The sequence below is a fragment of the Strix aluco genome, chromosome 11 (genome assembly GCF_031877795.1).
Source record: "Strix aluco isolate bStrAlu1 chromosome 11, bStrAlu1.hap1, whole genome shotgun sequence".
Classification (NCBI taxonomy): domain Eukaryota; kingdom Metazoa; phylum Chordata; class Aves; order Strigiformes; family Strigidae; genus Strix; species Strix aluco.
In genome coordinates, this window is record NC_133941.1 from 16,952,562 (window position 1) to 16,969,414 (window position 16,853).

The window sequence follows — 16,853 nt, forward strand, 5'->3', positions numbered from 1 at the left end:
TTTTGTTAATCCCAGGCCTGGGGGGCACAGAACGATAAGCAACAAGTAGAGACAAGGAGGGACATGGGTGTAAAGCCAGAAATAAGAGACAGAAGTCTGATTCCTCAGGGCCTGGATTTAATGCTCTGAAGCTGCTGAAACCCCTTTGTCTTGTTGCCTCCGAGTGACTCCCTGAGCTCTACAGAGGAGGGGCTGGGCTGCCCATCCCGGGAGAGGCAGCAAGAGGGGGTCCCAGGTCTCTGCTGTGTGCAGGAACTGGCCTCAGGTGAGCTGCGGCAGAGGCTGGATGGGACACCCGGGCCAGGGATATTTCAAACTGAGCAGGAACAAAGACCAGAAGAAATCAGTTCCTGAAAGGGCCTCCCCCTCCTGGTAAATCTCCGTAAATCTCTGTGGCCCTGGGTAGATTTACATCACTGAGGCTGGAGTAGGAAGGCTTGTCAGAGGTGGAAGCTGTTTCTGCATGGCTCACGTTCCAGCCTTGTCCCTCATGATAACAAGCCAGCAGAGGTAACCTGCATCCGTAGAAATTCCCATGGGCTGAATGAACATGAACACAACCTCACCCACCCTGGGAGGTGGAAGGACACAACTTCAGTGGGCAGATGCAGCACTGTTGCCCCCCAGTCTCCTCTGCGTGAGGGGAATAAGCCCTACCTGAGTCTTGGCACTGCTGGCTGATCCTGGTCCCAGGGGCAGGAGCAGGGCGAGGGGAGTACTGGGGGACAGGGTGTGTGTGGGAACAGCCACAGAACAAAGCCGTGGTGGGGGGACGGGCGCAGCCACAGATCCAGCTCCTATTTTTAGCCCATTTCCTAAGGAAGCGCAGCGCAGGGGCACCCGCTCGCCCTGGGAGTCTTCCAGCCTCCTCAGCGGCATTAAGTGAAGCTGCTGGCAGGGTCAGGGCTGATACTGTTGGCCCCTGCCTCACCGGGAGCCCTCGCATCTCAACACGGGGCAACAGGCCCAGGCCCCGGCCCCGGCCCGGGTCCCTTACCACAGGCCGCACGGGGCAGCCCAGGCTGCCGAGGCCGAGGCCCAGGCCCAGGCCCAGGCCCAGGCCCGGAGGCTCTGCTGCCCTCCGCTTACCAGGGGACGAAACCCCGGGGCGGAGCAGGGCGAGGCCGCAGCCCCCAGGGCCCTCCCAGCCTGCCGCCGCCGCCACCCCCTACATCCACCCTGGGACCGATGTGGCGCGGCGCGCGCTGACGTCACGCAGCGTCGCGCAGTGATGACGCGCTGCGGCGGGCGACGGCGGCGGCGGGGCCCGGAGTCGGGGCTGGACATGGCGGCGCGGCCCGGCCCGCGGGAAGATGAATAAGGGCTGGCTGGAGCTGGAGAGCGACCCCGGTGAGCGGCGGGGAGGGCACCGGAGCGGGAGGCGGGCTTGGGGGGAGGGCTGTGAGGGGCAGGCCGGGGGTGGGGGCTGTGCTGGGGGCTCAGGGGTCAGGCCGGGGGTGAGGGTGTGTAGGTGAAGTTTGGGTGAGGGGATGTGGGGTGAGTGGGCAGGGTTGTGGGGTGCAGGCCTAGACTCGGGGAGCGGGCGGGTAGGGGTTGTGGGAGTGCCTGGGGCGGGAACAAGGGCTGGGGAGGTGGTGCGGGGAGGGGGGAGGGCCTGGGGAGGGAGAGCTGCTACGGGGGCCAAGAGGGCGTCAGGGGGCGCGGGCAGGGCGTTGGGAGGGCAGGCGAGGGTGTGTGGGGCAGGAGTAGTGCGGGCTCTGGGGGAAGGGGGGCTGTGCGGGGTTGTGGTGTATGGGACATAGCCCACGGGGGGGTTAGGGAGAGGTTATGGGCTTGTGGGACAGATAGAAAAGGGGATGTCAGGAGGCTGCATACAGGGGTGCGGGTGTGGGGTGAAGGCAGAGATGGGGTGAACAGGGCTGCAGGAGCATTGTGAAGGCTCAGAGTGGGGCCTGGGCTCTGGTAGCACTTATACTTGGGGTCTGGGGTGCCCCAGACACCTCTGTGTGTCATCTGATAAACCCAGGGGGTCTCTGTGGAAAATGCCTGAAATGCCACGAGGGTGCAGCATTAAGCATTCCTGTTGTTTGCAAATACACCCTGAAATATCGCTGAAGTACGGGGAAGGGTGTGTGTATGGGATGCACCTCACTACAGAAACAGCTCTGACTGGCGATTTCCCCAGACCTTTGTGGGTAATTGAGGACAACCTGTGTCACTCAGGAGTGCATGAGGGTGGTGTCTCCATCCTGAGCTTGTCAGAGCCTGTCATCGCTTTGCAGCTGAGCGGATGGATCAAACCCTCTCCCCCAGGTAGCCCAGGAAGGGTGCTGAAGAGCCCAGTGTGGTGCCTGAGCAGCTGGGAGCAGGACAGTCACAGGCATCCTCTTCCCACTGTGTCGGAGAAGGTGGTTTCTGTGGTGGAGTCTTGGAGTTTGTTTTGCAGGTTAGAATTTGAGGGCTGAAGCTGGAATCGGCTGGGGCATTGGCTGAGCGTTGTTTTAACGTGTCTGAGTTGCCATAGTGTGATTTGGGGTCTCCTCAGGGAGGCTGAGAGCTGGTCTTTAGGGTGTGATGGTGTATTTTTGAGGCTGTAGGTGAGGAAATGGGACCCCTTGCATTCTACTCATCTTCCCGCATTAAGCGAAGGATTGTGTGTGCTGTCAGTCTCCCAGTCAGGCCAGGTTTTGCTGCTCTTTATCCTGTTTTTACTGGTTCTCGGGAATTACCAAAATCATTCCCATTCTCTCCCTTTTTTATCATGATGATGCCGAAGAGAGGACATGGTTTGGATTCTCACGCCTGGGAGGGAAGGTTATTTTCTTGGAAGATAATCTGTCTGGGCAGAGGTAGGCTCTCAACATGCCACAGCTGTGCTGCTTCGGATATGTGGAGGCTTGGATGCAGAGGTGGGAGTTGGGACAGTGGTTAGCAATGACCCATGTGACGCAGCTCAGCCCTCACCACGGGCCTTGGGACTGAAAGCTCTTGGTGCTTTACTGGTCAGGAAGGGTTGGTAGATCCAGATTTGCGCTGTCTGTCGTGGCTGCTGAGTGGAGAGGGGGGCCTTGGGAACCTCCAGACTGCTGGCCTAGTGTTGTGTGTGCAACCAGAATTTTCCTCCAGCTGACCTAAATAATTTGGGATGGGGATTTCTGGTGTTCCAGGAGTGATCTCAGCAGCAGGACTATGCCTTTTGTGGATGCTGAGGTAATATGAAATATTTAAATGTATCAGAGAAAAACTGTGGTTGGAAGGGACTGCTGGAAGTCTTTGGCCCAAACCAGAGCTAATTTCAAAGGTAGTTCAGGTTGCTCGTGGCCATGTCCGGTGGAGTATGAATATGCCCAAGAGGGAGATTTCTGCGCCCCAATTCCAGGGCTGACTGCACTGATAACAAATAATTGTTTTTTTCCGGGTGTGTAGTCAGAATTTCTCTTGCTGCAGCTTGTTGCCGTCACTTCTTGTCCTTTCATGGTGAACTTGGAGAAGTTTGGCTTTGTCCACTCTCTGACTCCCCAGTGATGTTGATCAGACGGGTGTCGTGGAGAAAAACATGCAATGCCTGACTTTCCATCCCCTTCGGTGCAGCCCTGCCGTTGTGACTCACAGTCCTGGAGAGCTGCTGTGGAGATGTGCGAGTGCTCTGGGCTGAGCCACAGTGAGCTTGGGAGTCCTGCTTGGTCTTCTCCTTCTGGTGGTACCTGCAGGAGCAGCGCTGCTTTCACCATTTACGGTTGTTTGTGTTTGCAAGGCCTTGCTCTGATGCAAATCTTCACTGGCTGCGAGGCAGAGCTTGTGATATGGTTCATGTCTTCTTGTGTTGCACATGTTTTGCTGTGATCAGTAGACTGTAACTGTTGAAATTGGAGAGTGAGTGAGGCTTTCAACTTTTGCGGAAGCTTTTAGAGTTGAGAGACTCTACTGGTAAACAGCTGCAACTCCCGCTTCTGTAAGGGACACTATCTAAAGAGGGGACTGGAACCGTGGCTCTAATGAGCATCTGAAGACCCTTATGGTCTGCAAGGACCACTTGCCCCAAGGGTGTTGCTGCAAAGAAGGCTGCAAGGCTGTGGCGCTGCTTGAAGTCTCTGTAGATGCCACCTGTACAACACAGCCCTCCACAGCATCAAGAATTCTGAGCAAAAACTCTGTCAGAAAGGTGCTGGGGTTTGGTGTAAAGGTGTTGCACAGCGAGGAGGCTGTCACTGGCTTGAAGCGTGTTATTTCCATAGTGTGTTTCTTCCCACTGACAATTCTGTAAGAAATGTGACGTTTACTGCAAAATTAGTGAGGACTTATTGCTTCCAGAAATTTCCTCCCTGTTTTAGTCACTTTAACTTTGGTGTGGAAGCCACTTGGGCTCTTTCCTTCTTGACTGAGCCGTTTACATCATATTCCTTAAGTCTGTTGCTTACAGGGATGTTTCTCAGCATTGAATCCTTCTTATTGATATTCGCTGGACTTCCTCCCAGGCTCTCGGCAGCCTTTATATGGGAGCGAAAGAAGCAAATTTATTATTCCAGTCTCGAGCTCGCTAACTCCGCGTGCAGGGGGATCGCCTGAAAATTGGGCTGACTGCCTTTGCTATGGCATCGTAGTGGAAGCTGTTGCTCAGTTGCTGATGCCTAATAATCTTTTGGTCTTGTTGCCGTTGTCTTTGTATCCCTGGTTATGTCTTGTAATGGGAATTTTGTAGTCACTGGAGACAGGCTCTTGGATTTGCTCCCCTGGGAGAGAGGGAGATGAAGACGAGCCTTTCAGCCCTCAGACTTCCCCACAGCTCTGTTACTGTGAGCTGGCTTTCCCTTCACTGGATGTCTTTCACTAATGAGAATAAAATTATCTTCTTTTAAAATATCCTGTAATCTATTCAGCTGCATTTCCATCCGGTTAGAAGCGTGCGTGTCACTTAGGTGTTCCCTAAGGGAATTACTTCTTGGCAGGTCATCTGCAGTGGGCCAGGATGCTGAAGGTGGGTCTGGCTTCATCTGCTTCCAACAGGAGAGGGTTGATTTAGGTCCTCTTGAGGAAGAGATGATGAATGGGGATGAAGGGAGCCAGAGCACCTCCATAGCGAGCCAGGGCTCAACAGCTCTGCTGCTGGGGAGTCAGTGTGGTGCCGGTGCTGCTCTGCTGCATTTTTTCTTGGCCTGGGACCACATGTGACTGTCAGGGGCTGGTGGCAGCAGGTTTCCTCTCTGCTCTCTTCAGCCAGAAGTAACCTGTTGGTTTTGTTCCTTTCCAGGTCTCTTCACACTCCTGGTTGAAGATTTTGGTGAGTGCAAGAAACCTCCTGGGAAGTTGGTTTCATGCTTGACATTACCCGTAGTCCTTTCTGGTGGGCTTTACACCAGCTTCTGCCCTTTGTTTGCAGGGGTCAAGGGAGTGCAGGTTGAAGAGATTTATGATCTGCAGAGCAAATGCCAAGGGTAAGTCACAGGTGTGAAAGTACGAGTTTTATTAAGCAGAATGCATCTGTGGGCCTGGGAACTCCTCACCAGGTGTTAGAAGGGCCCGTGTGTGAGCTCGTTGGTCATGGAGGTCAGCGTTGTAAGTGATGAACCAGGAGCGCTTCATCGGGTTTGGGGCAGGTGGGCAATCTTGTGCCTTGAGAAAGACCTTGTGGGGCAGGTGGGGGACATAATTGAAGGGTTTCATCTCCCTTTCCGCCTGGAGAGGTGCAGTGCCCACCAGCGTGCTTGCAGTGTGGGCTTTCTCCCTGTCTCAGTGCTTTGAAATGGCTTTGAGGCTGTCGCTTTCTGAAAAGCTGTTGTCTGAGCTCCTCTTGGAAAGGAATACAACATATATTTAAACGGAGGGGTCATTTGGTGGTCAGGCACTATTCTGCAGGTTGGTCAGTGTTCAAGAGTGAATTTCACCTCATGTGTCTCTGTCTTAAGCTTCTTAAGACCCGTCAGACCTTTTCAAGCTTGATTGTTGTCAGAGCCCAGAGCATCAGCACAGGAGTGTCCTGGGTTTTGGGGGGCTGGGGGGACTTCTGGCAGAGATGGTCACTTCTAGAAAGTTGGGGCTGGTGGTTCTGCTTTTCCTCGCTGTCTTTGCTCTGCACAGACAGAGAGGTTTCTGGCGCTGGGCAGAGCAGTCCCACTGGTGTGGCCTGTCCAAAATGGTGCAGCTGCTGACTTCTCTCCACAGCCCTGTGTATGGGTTCATCTTCCTGTTCAAGTGGATTGAGGAGCGCAGATCACGCCGGAAAGTCTCTACCCTGGTGGATGAGACGTCGGTGATCGATGATGACATCGTTAATAACATGTTCTTTGCTCACCAGGTAGGCTGGAGGCAAGGGAAAAAAAGTGTGGCATGTCTTATGTGACACCTCAGGGAAGCAACGTGGTACTGAGAGGCTGCACTGCTCTTGCTGATCCTGAGGGCAGCTCCTTTTTCCCGGGAATCTCTGCCCTGAGCTCCAGGTTGGAGGGAATCCAGTGAGGGCTGGGAGCCTGTCTGGCCTGTGCTGTGGGCAGATGCTCATGGGGCCATGGTGTGGCTCACAATACAAGACTGGCCTCCTTCCTTCCTTGGAGAGCCAAGGTCAGGTCGCTGCTCTCACAAGTGGTTCTTGTGTCAGTACTTTTCAACTGATTATTGTCGACACTGAGGGGTTGTTGAAGGGTTGCCTTGTTCCTGCTGGTTAAGATGGTCCTTGTGTCACCCTCCAGCTGATCCCCAATTCCTGTGCCACCCATGCCCTGCTGAGCGTCCTCCTGAACTGCAACAATGTCGACCTGGGTCCCACGCTGAGCCGCATGAAGGATTTCACCAAAGGATTTAGTCCTGAGGTAGGGGCAGGGGTGTGCAGGGCTGTGCGCAGGTGGCGCACGTGAATCTGCCTCTTGCCTCCCCTCTCAGGATGATGCTCTAAAGAGCTGGCTCCTCTCAGCCCTTCGTGGCTGCACGCTACATCAGTACTGCATCTTCTCTCTCCTCTTCCTACCTTGCCTTGCTCAGAGCCTTGGTCCCCTTATGCTGAGCACAGCTCTGAGCCTTCTGTCGTGTTATTACTTAGCCCAGATGTGTTCTCTAAGTCTGTGATTAAAAGTCCTCTCCTACCTTCAGACCTCTTGAAGTCTGTGTTTTTCTCTTAACTGTGATTTCTTTAGCATAATTTGTGTGTTCTTCTCATCTTGGGTTTTACCTGTAACTCAGCAGAGCAGAGGGTGTGCCTGAAAGTTGCTCTCCCAGTCCTGCGGATGGATGGAGGGAGGGAGTGGGGAGTCCATGGGTGAAGCATTTTATTTGTCTCCTGTCACTTCTCAGTTGTTTTCCTCTCTCGCTGTTCGCTGCAGAGTAAAGGCTATGCCATTGGGAATGCCCCAGAGCTGGCCAAGGCCCACAACAGCCATGCCAGGTGAGTGTGTGGGGGTCTCTCACAGCTCACTTTCACTGGAGGAGGCAGACTCTCCACTGACCTCTCACCTCACTTGCCCTCGCAGGCCGGAGCCACGGCACTTGCCGGAAAAGCAGAACGGTATCAGCGCTGTGCGAACCATGGAGGCTTTTCATTTTGTCAGTTATGTCCCCATCAAGGGACGGCTGTTTGAGCTGGACGGGCTCAAGGTCTATCCCATTGACCATGGTAAGAGTCTGCCTGTCCCTACTTGTTGACACAGTTGAATAGACACCCTGGTATGTCCAAATGCGTGTATTATTTTTCATGCCCACAAAGCCTTAGCTGATGTTTGTGGGGAATTGCTCCGATGGCTCCCAGATTTGTCCTGAGTTTTAATAGCTCCTTTTGGAGCCCGTATGCTGGTGATTGTGTCTAGAAGGCAGTTTTTTCTAAATGCATTGCATTGCCTTTTCCAGCCTTGCCATTTTCCTCCCCAGTTGCTCAGAGTCATGAGGTCCTTCTGCAGCTCTGAAATAACTCGGTATTGCGAGCAGAATTTGTCTCCTCCTTACTCTCTCCTTGTGCCGAATAACTGCTGTGTGTTGACGCACAAGGTCCCAACATAGATCCCAGCGGGCTGCTCAGGTTACTCCCTCCTCTTACAACTTGACCACTAGTTCTGTCTTTTAGACACTTCCTTATCCCCACTAGGACTTTGCTTCTGTCTGTCAGGCCCTGTGGTAAGGGTCTCCACGTACGTGGGTTTCTTAAGTGTGGCACCAGATCCAGTGGCAGCTGGATCTGAGCAAGACCTGGGATTTCCTTGGACTTTGTGACCCCAGAGCCTGTGAATTGCTTGTGGTCTGTAGGGTTCAAACCTCACCTTTCTGCTCTGCAGATAACTTAGGTTTTCCATTTGGAAGGCTGAGGCAGGGGGTTCCACGTGTGGGCTGGCAGCGTGGTCCTTCTGCCTCCTGGGCCCCTTCTTGACTTGCTCCCTGGTATGTAAGGGAGATGTGAGATTGCCTCTTGTGGAGATCCACTCTGTGAATCTGAAGCAGGAGCCTCGTCCTGCTTTGCTAATTCCAGCTCTGTCTTGTTATCACAGGGCCATGGGCTGATGATGAGGAATGGACAGACAAAGCCAGGAGAGTAATCATGGAGCGCATCGGCCTGGCCACTGCAGGGTAACGTCCCAGGCCGTGCTGCAGGCACTGGTCCCTTGCCATTTTTCCCTGGATTATTTCTACATGTGATAAGTTGTGGAAGTGGGGTTGGAGAATATTGCTTGGGGAGAGGTGCAGATGCACTGCCTCCCTGCCTTCTCTTGCCTGCAGTTTGCCTGCCTTTGGAGCATGCAGAGAAGCTGTGCTCTCTGTGCAATGCAGAGTCCCTGCAAGTGCCCGCGCAGGATAAGAGTGGGCAGATTAGGTCCCTGTTAGCTCAAGCCCATAGGAGGAGAAATGGTGCTTCTGGTCCTGAGCTGGGCCTCTTGGGTGCTTGGGCATGAGGGTGACCAAGCGCTGGCCCAGGTTGCCCAGGGAGGTTGTGGGGTTGCCATCCTTGGAGATACTCAAAAGCCATCTGGACATGGTCCTGCGCCACCAGCCCTGAGTGGCCCTGCTGGAGCAGGGGGTTGGAGCATATCAGCTCCACAGGTCCCTTCCCACCTCAACCAGCCTGTGAGTCTGTGAAGGGTGTTTTGTATTGGTGCTGAAGCAACCTTCCTCTGCTGCTTCAGCCAGTGTGAGTTTGACTTGGCTTGGGGGGGAAAAGCCTCCGGTGTGGTGTTAAATGCCAGGGCAGGGGAGGCACTGCCTGGAAGGAGCCCGCGGGAGGTGGGCAGGGCAGGGCGGGCAGCTGGCTGACCCCCTGTGCTGGCAGACGGGCTTTCCACCGCCAGCTCGCGCCTGATGTCTGCCGTCCCTTCCCGCAGGGAGCCGTACCACGACATCCGCTTCAACCTCATGGCTGTGGTGCCTGATCGGAGGATGAAGTATGAGTCCAAGCTGCACATCCTGAAGATGAACCGCCAGACTGTACTGGAGGCCTTGCAGCAGGTAGGACAGCCCAAGCCCTGGGAGGGGTGCAAGCTCAGGGTGGGAGTAGGCTCTGATTTCAGGGCATCTCCCTGTGCTGTGGGGGCCCTGGATTTTGGGGATTATTTTGGCCTCGGGAGATGTCTTTTTGGGAAGAGGAGATAACCAGCCTCGCTGCTTGGCCTTTTGCTGCTCACCTGGGGGTTATCCATGGCACTGTCTGTTGTTTGTGCACATGGGTGCTTGGCTCACCCTCATGAGTTCTTCTGCAGTGCTCAAATGGGAAGGATGTGGTTTGGGTCACCTGGGTCCAGCACTCAGCTTCTATCTGTCATTTGCCTTCAAGCTTATCCGAGTGACTCAGCCGGAGCTGATCCAGACCCAGAAGTCTCAGGAGTCTCAGCCTCCCGAAGAGGCAAAGCCAGCCAGCAGCAAGACCGTGACTCCAGAGAGCACCCATCCAGGTAGACCCCCGTACCAGTGGTGTTGCTAGCCTGGTCCCCTGTGGAGCGAGCACAGGCTGGTGACACCAACTTGCTGACTTGGAGCTTGAGGCAGTTTTGTAGTCAGCTTCACTTTCTTTTCTCCAAGCCCAGCTCTGTGCGCACTGTGCTGGGCTGAGGTAGATGCCTCTGTACCTGGGAGGAGTGTTGGAGGGATGTGGGGCTTGAAAATGGGAGGGCTTAAGCTTGGGGCAGTGGTGACAGCTGGAGGTGGATGGGAAGTGTGTGTGATGGTCTGGTGGAGTGTAAGAGCTCTTCTGTGGGGTGGGAAGGGGTGGCAGAGGACATTGAGTAAAAGGTGACGGAGCTGCTCCTGAGAGGCTGTGCTGTGCTTGTGTGGCAGATGGCACCGATGAGCCCGCCAGCCAGGGCCACCCTGCGGCCACGCAGAGCCCACCCAACAAATCCAAACCGGTGGCAAAGACCTCAGCGAGCGGTATCAACGGGGCGCCTCCGGCGAACCCCAACCCCATCGTGCAGAGGTTGCCGGCCTTCCTCGATAATCACAACTACGCCAAGTCCCCCATGCAGGTAGGCTGGAGCTCCAGCCCAGCAGCGCACCTGACTCAAGCTGAGCTTATTGCTTCCAGTCCCTCACCTCCACGGGACTACAGCTGTCAGCTGGGCTGAGCCCTTCCCCTGCCTCGCAGCCGGCCTACCCTGGCACTGACCCAGGCTGCAAGGCAAGAGGGTAAATAGACACTGACCTGGCGAAAGAGGTTGGCATCAACGTGGGTCAGCTGAGCGAGCATAGGGAGGAGCCCCCCATCTCCTCTCGAAAGGGGCAAGCCCCGGTGCTCAGCTGGACTGAGGATGTGCCACTGGGCTCCTCCTCCTTGCCCTGCTGCCGGCAGGCCATCAGCAACCATGTTTTGCAGGAGGAGGAAGACCTTGCAGCAGGAGTGGGTCGCAGCCGGGTCCCAGTCCGACAGCACCAGCAGTACTCGGACGATGAAGATGACTACGATGATGAGGAGGAGGAGGAAGTTCGTAACACCAACTCGGCCATCAGGTGACAGTTTGAGCTGAGGGTGGGGGCAGGGAGCTGACATTTGCAGAACTGCCAGCGGTGGCTCCCAGATCTCCTCCTTCCTGAGTGCTGTTAGCTGTGTTAGAGCCTGCATCTGTGTATGCAATTAGGGCTGTTCTCCTCTTCGCCTGCCATTTTACTGTTCACTCACTGGCTTTTGTAAAGCTCTTCTGTAGCTCTTCACAGTCAGCCCTGAGTTTTGTCTGCCCTGAATATAACTCTGTTGGCAGGAGGCTTTGGGGAACCTCAGTTCCCCAGTGCCAATTGCCAGATCGGCTCCTGGTGACTGGTGTGCTCAGGCTGCTGCGAAGGTCAGGAAGGTGGGGGGGTCACAGTGAGGCTGCTCTTGGGGCTTCTGGAAGAAGATCAGGGGTGCACAGCACCCTGTGCCCCTGGCTGCGTAGGGGTACCCGCAGCTGAGCCATTCAGTGGGGTGGGGTGCTGCCAGAGAAGCCGGTGGCAGTGGGGGTGACCTAGAAATGTTTCAGGCCTTGCTTCGTCCTGCAGACAGCCTGGAGTGCTGAGTGCGGGGCTGGCAGTGCCTGCGCTGGGCCCCCACCTCCTTCCCCTAGCTACTCACCCTCCTCCCTGCTGTGTTCCTGGGCAGGTACAAAAGGAAGGGGCAGGTGAAGCAAGAGCATGTGGCAGGGGCTGCGGATGGTCAGCTCTCCGTTCTGCAGCCCAACACCATCAATGTCCTGGCGGAGAAGCTGAAGGAATCGCAAAAGGATCTTTCCATTCCCCTGTCCATCAAGACGAGTGGCGGAGGCGCTGCCGTGGCTGTGGTCACCCACTCCCAGCCCTCTCCCACCCCCAGCAACGAGAGCACCGACACCGCCTCCGAGATTGGCAGTGCCTTCAACTCCCCGCTGCGCTCCCCCATCCGCTCGGCCAACCCCACCCGCCCCTCCAGCCCCGTCACCTCCCACATCTCCAAGGTGCTCTTCGGCGAGGAGGACGGCCTGCTGCGCGTCGACTGCATGCGCTACAACCGGGCCGTCAGGGACCTGGGCCCTGTGATCAGCACCGGCCTGCTGCACCTCACGGAGGACGGTGTCTTCTGCCCGCTGGCTGTTGCAGGTAGGTGCCTGCCAGCTTTTGTGGGGGTGACATGTCCCCTGTGGCGACGGGACAGTGTCCTTTCGCTTTGGGAGTTGATACTGGTCCTTTGCGACGGCTCCTAACACTTCCTTCCCCTGTGCGCAGATGGGGGGAAAAGCTCCCCCCCTTCCATCAAACCCGGTGAAGAGGCCCCGGTCGCAATCAAACTGGACGAGAAGGAGGGCAGTGAGGCCAGTGACAGCAAAGAGAAGGTGGGACTTGGCAGGACCAGTGATCACCCTGGGGGGGAAAAGTATTCTCCCAAGGTGAGTTTTGTGCTGCGACAGCCCTGGGAACGTGGAGCTCCCTGCGCTCACCCAGAGACGCAGCAGCGCTGGCAGTGACCGACCCGCATGTGCACGCTGTCCCGCTCGCGTGTCGCCGCAGCCGTGCCTCGAGGCACAGGGCAGTGCAGGTTTTGTGCCTTGCGTCATCTCGGGGACGTTTGCCTTGGCAGCAGGCAGAGCCGCTGTCTCCCGCAGTTGAGCTGTTGAGCATGCTGTGCTCTCCTTTAGGCCAGAGGCTGGTGGGACCCTGCACCCCCAAATCCCAGCCTGCTGGTAACTTTACTGCCTGTCTGGGCCCTCCAGCCAGGGACAGGACCGGGCTCGGGCAGCACAAGCGCACCAAGGGCTCCTTGGAGGAGAGCTTGTGAGAAACTGTTTTACTCAAAAGGGAAGTCTTCAGATTTTGTTATTGAGAAGAACCGGTCCCTGGGGTGTTTCTCATGCACGCAACGCTTCCCCCTTTCCCAGAGAACCAGGTACCTGTGCCTGGGCCAGGCTCAGGCAGAACCCAGCTCCCCCAGGGCTGGCCATAGCACTGGCTGACTGATCACCCTTGGACTTAGAAATTCCCTACAATGAACCAATGAACTCTTCTTTTTTTCCCCCCAACCCTGGCACGTTGTCTTTTGCTTTGATGAATCCTCCCTTTCCCAGCACAGAGAGGAACACCCACCAGCCCACCCCACTGGCTCCTGGGCTGTGGCAGGGGTCTGTCTGCTCATGTTTGCTCTGCTTGATCCTGGCAGGAGCTGCTGGCACTGCTGAAGTGCGTGGAGGCAGAGATTGCAAACTACGAGGCCTGCCTGAAGGAAGAGGTGGAGAAGAGGAAGAAATTCAAGGTGTGTTTGTTGATGGCTTGTTTGCATTGCCGATTTAGCTCCCTGAAGGCTTCTGTCTGGGGTGTGGAGGGAGAGTGGCTCCGCTGAGAACGGCTATGGGGAGCATTGGGGGTCCCTTCCCCACGGGGCAGAGCTCCCGCCAGGACAGGCCGGAGCCACTGGGCAGCACTAACTAGCTTGAGGAGGATGGCGGAGTGCTGCGGCTGGGCCACTGCTGAACAGCAGCACTGACAGGAGGAAGTGGGGAGTCTCTGCCCCAAGGCCTGGCAGGATTCCTCCCTGCCCACCCTTGTCTCTTCCCAGTGGCCCTTTGTGGAAAATGCTGGCACCTGAACTGGGATGGAGACAGTCCCAGTTGTGCACTGGCCTGAGCTGGGCTGGGAGGTGGGTCCCTTCCTGCCCTGGTCTCCTTCCTGCCCTGGTCTCCTTGGCCTAGGGGCGGGGCCTGGCATGCTGGTTGTTTGCCTCTTGTTAGCTTTGAGCTCCTTTCTCCCTGCCACCTGTTTGGGGATTATTTGTGGATTTGTCATCTCTTTGTAGATCGATGACCAGAGGAGAACCCATAACTATGACGAGTTCATCTGTACCTTTATCTCCATGCTGGCCCAGGAAGGTGAGCGGTGCTGTGCGGCCGAGGGGACAGAGTGTGGGGTCAGATTCAGCTGGGGGGGCCACACTGAGCGTGGCAGAGAGCAGCTGGAGCCTGAGAAGCTCACCCTGCCCTGTTCCCTGTTTCTGCCAGGCCTGGGCCACGAGGTAGCGCTCAGTCTGGGGAGCCACATGTCTCCGTGCACTGTCCTGATTTTATAGTCCCCGGAGGAGCCCACTGATGGGTTTTGGGTGAGAGAGGGAGGGCTGGGCCCTGGCATGGGCAGTCCCAGCACTCCAGCGGGGGCGTGTGGGTGTGCCTCTCCCCTGCAGGCATGCTGGCAAGCCTGGTGGAGCAGAACATCTCCGTCCGCAGGCGGCAGGGCGTCAGCATCGGCCGCCTGCACAAGCAGAGGAAGCCCGACCGCCGGAAACGCTCCCGCCCCTATAAAGCCAAGCGGCAGTAGCCTGGGAGTCAAGACTGTGTGAAGAAGCAGCTGGGCTTTGTGGCTTTGGGCAGTGGCACTTGGATCTATGGTACCCTTTGCCCAAGGAAGAGGGACCACAGCGACAAGCCCTCAGCCGAGGTGGAGCCTGGGGACAAAGAGAAATCGGGTTTTCCTCGGAGCCTGGGTTGTGAATGGCGGGAGCTGCAGCAGAAGGCAAGCCCGAGGGCCCCGCTGCCTGACCGTGCTGCGGCAGCGCCCAGAGGCCCTGGGCCTGTGCCTCGGCGCTGTGGCTGAGGCCTGCGGCAGGAGGGGAAGAGCCCACCCGGCCCGTGGCGGGTCTGGCGTTGTGGGAACGCCGGCGATGCCCACGCGAGGCTGTGCTGGCCACAGCTGGCTGTGGCTTGTGTCCTCCTGTGTCCAGGCCTTCAGCTCTGTGCTTCCCCAGGACATTGGTGTCTGTATTTTCTATCCCTCTCCCTCCCTTCCCCAAACTTATTTTTGGTTCTGCCCCACGCTTTGGCTGTTGCTGAGCGAGGTGGCTCCTGGACAGAGCCCCTTCTCCTGCCCCACCCACCCACTGCTGCACTGCCCTGTTCCCAGAGCTGGCCAGGCAGGTCCTGCCTTCCCCTGCCCTCAGTGCTCCGGGGAGGGCAACACCCCCTGCCAGCACGGCCGGGCTCCCCGGGGGGAGCCTCAGCAGCTCTAGTGCCGGCTGAGGATGGGTGGCACCATGGGGGTGCTGGGGGGGCGGCGCATGGCTCTGCTGCCCTAGTGCTCTCCTAGGGACCAGCTCTGTGGCCCTGGCAGTGCCTGTGGGTCACGGAGTTGCTCCAGGCCCAGCCCCCAGAGAAACCCCCTGAATTGTGAACAGACCAAGTCAGAGGGTGGCCTCAGTGGGGCCGGGCCCGGCGCTGGGGTGGACACTGGATGTGGAGGCGCTTGGTGGCCTTGGCGAAGCCCTCCAGAGTGGGGAGAGGCGGGTGGTAGCTGTAATGCCCAGGGTGGGCTGCGGACTGCAGGGGCGGGCAGCAGCAGTGCAGGGAGCCCAAAGCTGCTGCTCCTGCCCAAGCTGCTCGCTGGCTGCTAACCCAGAGCTTGCTGGTGTGGGCAGCAGTCTGCCTCTCACCCGCTGCCTGCCACCGGCCCTGCCAGCGCTCCTGCGCGCCGTTGGCTGCCAGGCAGGAATCCCAGAAGCCAGAGGCCAGCACCTCTCTCCAGAGGGGTCCCGAGGTGTAGCTGGGCCAAGGGGAGCTGCCACAGGAGAGGACTGCGTTTTGCAAATGTGCAAATTTGTACAGATCTTGACTATGGAATGAAACTGTTTTGGTATTTGTTGAAAGGAAGAAAATCCTTCTGTCTCTTGCTGTGTCTAATATCAAGTTCTGTAAATAATGGATCTGTCTGAAGGAATAAAGGTATCCTGTAACAGCCAGCCAAGGGAGAGGTGTTCAAGGGAAGGGAAGGGGGTGTGTGCTGCTGGGAGCATCGAGTGCCTGCTCCAGGCCACGCTGGCAGCTCTTCTGTGGTGCTAAAAACAACGTAACTGGGACTTGCAGTAACACCAGGCGAAGGTGATGCTGGTGGAGTTGAGCTCACTTTATTGATGCAGCTCAGAGGGCAGGAGGAGAGGGGGAGCGACTGGTAGCAGTCAGTGCTTGGCTGCTGCTGCCTGCCCGTGCTGCCTACCTCTGTGCAGGATGGTGGTGGCCCTGGCCCTCAGCTGGGCTGCTGTCCTGGGCTGGGTGGGTTTTCTGGCTAGAAGTCCAGGGCGCAGATCAAGGCTGTGCCCCGTTTGATCCAGTGCTTCTGCAGCTTGTCCGTAGGGATCTCCACAGCAGTGACATAGTTGGTGGAGTGGCCGGTTGTTGACAGCGTGCCTGTAACAGGGGAAGCGAGGGCGGGAGCGTGGTGCTGCAGTCCTGGCTGCTGCACACCGACTGGGGACTCCTGTACAAGTGACCCTGTGCAAGATCCCCTGTCCCATCCCTGTGCTAGGTGACAGCCTGGGCAGGGCTGGGGGAAAGGGGCTTGGGTATTTTCAGGTGTGGGCTTGAGGAGAGCTTGCCCGAGGCACTGCTGCACACCAGGGTGCCCTGCTGCTCCATCTCCATGGCCGCAGCAGGATAAATCTTTTTCTCCCTGGATGGTCTCATGCAACAGTGCCTCGCTCCACGCCTGTGTGGGGCAGGAGGAGCTCCTGCAGCTTCTCCTGGGCTGCCTTTCCCAGCTGCTTCTACACTCTCCCTTGCTCCTGGAGATCTGTCTTTAGGGCACCTACCTGCACGAGTGAGAGTCTTATAGATTGGGCAGAGGTAGATGCCGGTGGCTGGAGGCTTGCGGTTGGGGACAGGAAGCAGCCAGATGACGGCCATCTCTGTGTAAAGCTCCTTGGGGCGCGACTCCGCTAGCTGAAACGCAGCGGGGTCCCAGCGGGCGCCTTCGAGAAACAAGCCGTGGATGTAGCAGCCTTCGTCGGGATGGCGAGTGAGCTCGCTCACCGACTCCTTCATTACCTGCAGAGGAGAGCGGGCCCGGGGCCCTCGATCGAGGCGTGTCCCTGGAGGCTCAGGCCCCAGGACCCCCTTAAGCTGCTCTTAGTTAAGTCAGCACTGCTGAAGGGGAGCCTGCCCCAGCTCTCAGATGGGCCGGGCTGGGTTTTCCGGCATCTGGTGTCAGGAGGCTGCGGGACAGCCTGTGGCAAA

The 16,853-nt window shown here is 57.3% G+C and overlaps 2 protein-coding genes across 7 annotated transcripts in view; one reads left to right on the forward strand and one right to left on the reverse strand.

Moving 5' to 3' along the window:
• The first annotated feature begins 1,216 nt into the window (after positions 1 to 1,216).
• BAP1 (BRCA1 associated deubiquitinase 1) lies at positions 1,217 to 15,583 on the forward strand. Of its 6 annotated transcripts, XM_074836336.1 has the most exons (18): positions 1,241 to 1,350; positions 2,738 to 2,810; positions 5,210 to 5,239; positions 5,339 to 5,393; positions 6,121 to 6,253; positions 6,645 to 6,764; positions 7,272 to 7,333; positions 7,419 to 7,561; positions 8,424 to 8,502; positions 9,252 to 9,375; positions 9,701 to 9,818; positions 10,201 to 10,388; positions 10,736 to 10,869; positions 11,495 to 11,967; positions 12,094 to 12,254; positions 13,022 to 13,114; positions 13,655 to 13,727; positions 14,036 to 15,583. In XM_074836336.1, exons 5-18 carry the CDS (start codon positions 6,236 to 6,238, stop codon positions 14,167 to 14,169), a joined length of 1,920 nt encoding a protein of 639 aa, XP_074692437.1. In that variant the 5' UTR covers positions 1,241 to 1,350; positions 2,738 to 2,810; positions 5,210 to 5,239; positions 5,339 to 5,393; positions 6,121 to 6,235; the 3' UTR covers positions 14,170 to 15,583. The 6 variants fall into 6 exon arrangements, with proteins under 6 accessions (XP_074692434.1, XP_074692435.1, XP_074692437.1 ...); XM_074836333.1 differs by lacking the exon at positions 2,738 to 2,810 and having other exon boundaries at positions 1,217 to 1,350; XM_074836334.1 differs by lacking the exon at positions 2,738 to 2,810 and having other exon boundaries at positions 1,217 to 1,350; positions 12,094 to 12,200.
• A 150-nt stretch (positions 15,584 to 15,733) lies between these two features.
• DNAH1 (dynein axonemal heavy chain 1) overlaps positions 15,734 to 16,853 on the reverse strand; it is a 71,332-nt gene continuing 70,212 nt past the window's right edge. The window contains exons 77-78 of the mRNA XM_074835815.1: positions 16,430 to 16,664; positions 15,734 to 16,028 (exon numbers count right to left, since the gene is read on the reverse strand). Of these exons, the coding sequence (XP_074691916.1) occupies positions 15,907 to 16,028; positions 16,430 to 16,664 (357 nt within the window). The 3' untranslated portion in view covers positions 15,734 to 15,906. The remainder of the gene's footprint in view (positions 16,029 to 16,429; positions 16,665 to 16,853) is intronic.

Excerpts from the sequence above, each read along its gene's own strand:
- BAP1 (XM_074836331.1), top strand. The coding sequence starts at position 3,523 with ATGCCTGACTTTCCATCCCCTTCGGTGCAGCCCTGCCGTTGTGACTCA. Across the intron at positions 5,240-5,338 it reads ACTCCTGGTTGAAGATTTTG|GGGTCAAGGGAGTGCAGGTT; the intron begins GTGAGTGCAAGA and ends CTTTGTTTGCAG. Across the intron at positions 6,254-6,644 it reads ACATGTTCTTTGCTCACCAG|CTGATCCCCAATTCCTGTGC; the intron begins GTAGGCTGGAGG and ends GTCACCCTCCAG.